At 43.2% G+C, this 1,852-nt stretch overlaps 1 protein-coding gene across 1 annotated transcript in view; it reads left to right on the forward strand.

The window, feature by feature from the left end:
• vars2 (valyl-tRNA synthetase 2, mitochondrial) overlaps positions 1 to 1,852 on the forward strand; it is a 32,617-nt gene that overhangs the window by 12,644 nt on the left and 18,121 nt on the right. Inside the window, 4 exon segments of the mRNA XM_070438315.1 lie at positions 197 to 322; positions 1,039 to 1,129; positions 1,417 to 1,544; positions 1,647 to 1,707. Of these exon segments, the coding sequence (XP_070294416.1) occupies positions 197 to 322; positions 1,039 to 1,129; positions 1,417 to 1,544; positions 1,647 to 1,707 (406 nt within the window).

A 1,852-nucleotide genomic window follows, 5' to 3' on the forward strand; every position in this document is an offset into this window, starting at 1 on the left:
CCTGCAGACCCCGATATCAGGCTAGATATACTTCAGATTAATCCTGAGGACCCTCGATATCAGGCTAGTATACTTTCAGATTAAGTCCTGAGGACCCAACTCGATAATCAGTCTAGTTATACTTACAGATTAAATCCTGAGGAACCCTCGATATCAGCTAGTATACTTCAGATTAATCCGAGGACCCTCATATCAGGCTAGTATACTTCAGATTAATCCTGAGACCCTCGATATCAGGCTAGTTATATTCAGATATAATCCTGAGGACCCTCGATATCAGGCTAGTATACTTCAGATTAATCCTGAGGACCCTCGATATCAGGCTAGATATACTTCAGATTAAATCCTGAGGACCCTCGATCAGGCTAGTATACTTCAGATTAAGTCCTGAGGACCCTCATATCAGGCTAGCTATACTTCAGATTAAGTCCTTGAGGACCCTCGATATCAGGCTAGTAACTTCAGATTAAGCCTTAGGACCCTCGATATCAGGCTAGTAACTTCAGATTAAATCCTGAGACCCATCGATATCAGGCTAGTATACTTCAGAATTAATCCTGAGGGACCCTCGATATCAGGCTAGTACTACTTCAGATTAAATCCTGAGACCCTCGATATCAGGCTAGTTATACTTCAGATTAAATCCTGGAGACCCTCGATATCAGGCTAGATGTATACTTCAGATTAAATCCTGAGGACCCTCGATATCAGGCTAGTATACTTCAGATGTAATCCTGAGGACCCTCGAATATCAGCGCTAGTATACTCAGATAAGTCCTGAGACCCTCGATATCAGGCAAGTATACCTGTCAGATTAAATCCTGAGGACCCTCGATATCAGGCTAGTATACTTCAGATTAAGTCCTGAGGACCCTCGATATCTGGCTTCAGATTAAAATGATTTACCCATACATGTTTGGCGTCAGACCTTCTAGTCAAACACAGAAAATGTATCTTTATTGTACCACTGTGTATGATTTACTAGTTGTCTTTTAGCTGGGACTTCTTCTAAATGTTTCACTACTATTTGTCTTGCAGGCAGTTCATGGTAAACAGTGCAGACACCCCTTCACTGACCGACTCTTACCCATCATCACTGACACTATGGTGGACATGGAGCTGGGTACAGGTACAGGAACGGGCTTGATGCTCTGACTGGATAATGATCTGATGGAATTTGAACAGCAATGCGTCAGGAACAAGCTAGTTATGCTAAAGGATATGTTAGTGTTATTACTAAACAAAGATTCTTCTGAAAGACATTCCTCATTGTCTGTCCTGTCTGTCCTGTCTGTCCTGTCCGTCTGTCTCTCTGTCTTTCTCTGTCTGTCCGTCTGTCTGTCTGTCTTTTTCTCTGTCTGTCCTGTCTGTTTGTCTCTCTCTTTCTCTTTGTCTGTCTCTGTCTGTGTTTCTCAGGTGCTGTAAAGGTTACTCCAGCACACGACCACACTGACTTCCTGCTTTCCCAGCGGCACTCTCTTCCTCGCCTCACTGTGATTGGAGGAGATGGCACAATGACCCCTCTCTGTGGCCAATGGCTGGAGGTACACTATCTCATTCAGAGATTGTTGTTGTCAGTTTCTGTTCTGTCTGGCAGTTATCTGAGAGATATCTAACCTTTCCCTCCATCACACTGCTCTTCTCAGGGAGTGAAGCGTTTTGATGCCAGAGAACAAGTGATCGATGCACTGACAGGATATGGGTTAGATGAGATATGAGTCAGATGAGATATGGGTTAGATGAGATATGGGTTAGATGAGATATATGGGTTAGATGAGATATATGGGGTTAGATGAGAATATGGGTCAGATGAGATTGGGTTAGATGAGATATGTGTACAGATGAGATATGG

Source organism: Salvelinus sp. IW2-2015, unplaced genomic scaffold, assembly GCF_002910315.2.
Source record: "Salvelinus sp. IW2-2015 unplaced genomic scaffold, ASM291031v2 Un_scaffold762, whole genome shotgun sequence".
In the NCBI taxonomy this organism is placed as follows: Eukaryota; Metazoa; Chordata; class Actinopteri; order Salmoniformes; family Salmonidae; genus Salvelinus; species Salvelinus sp. IW2-2015.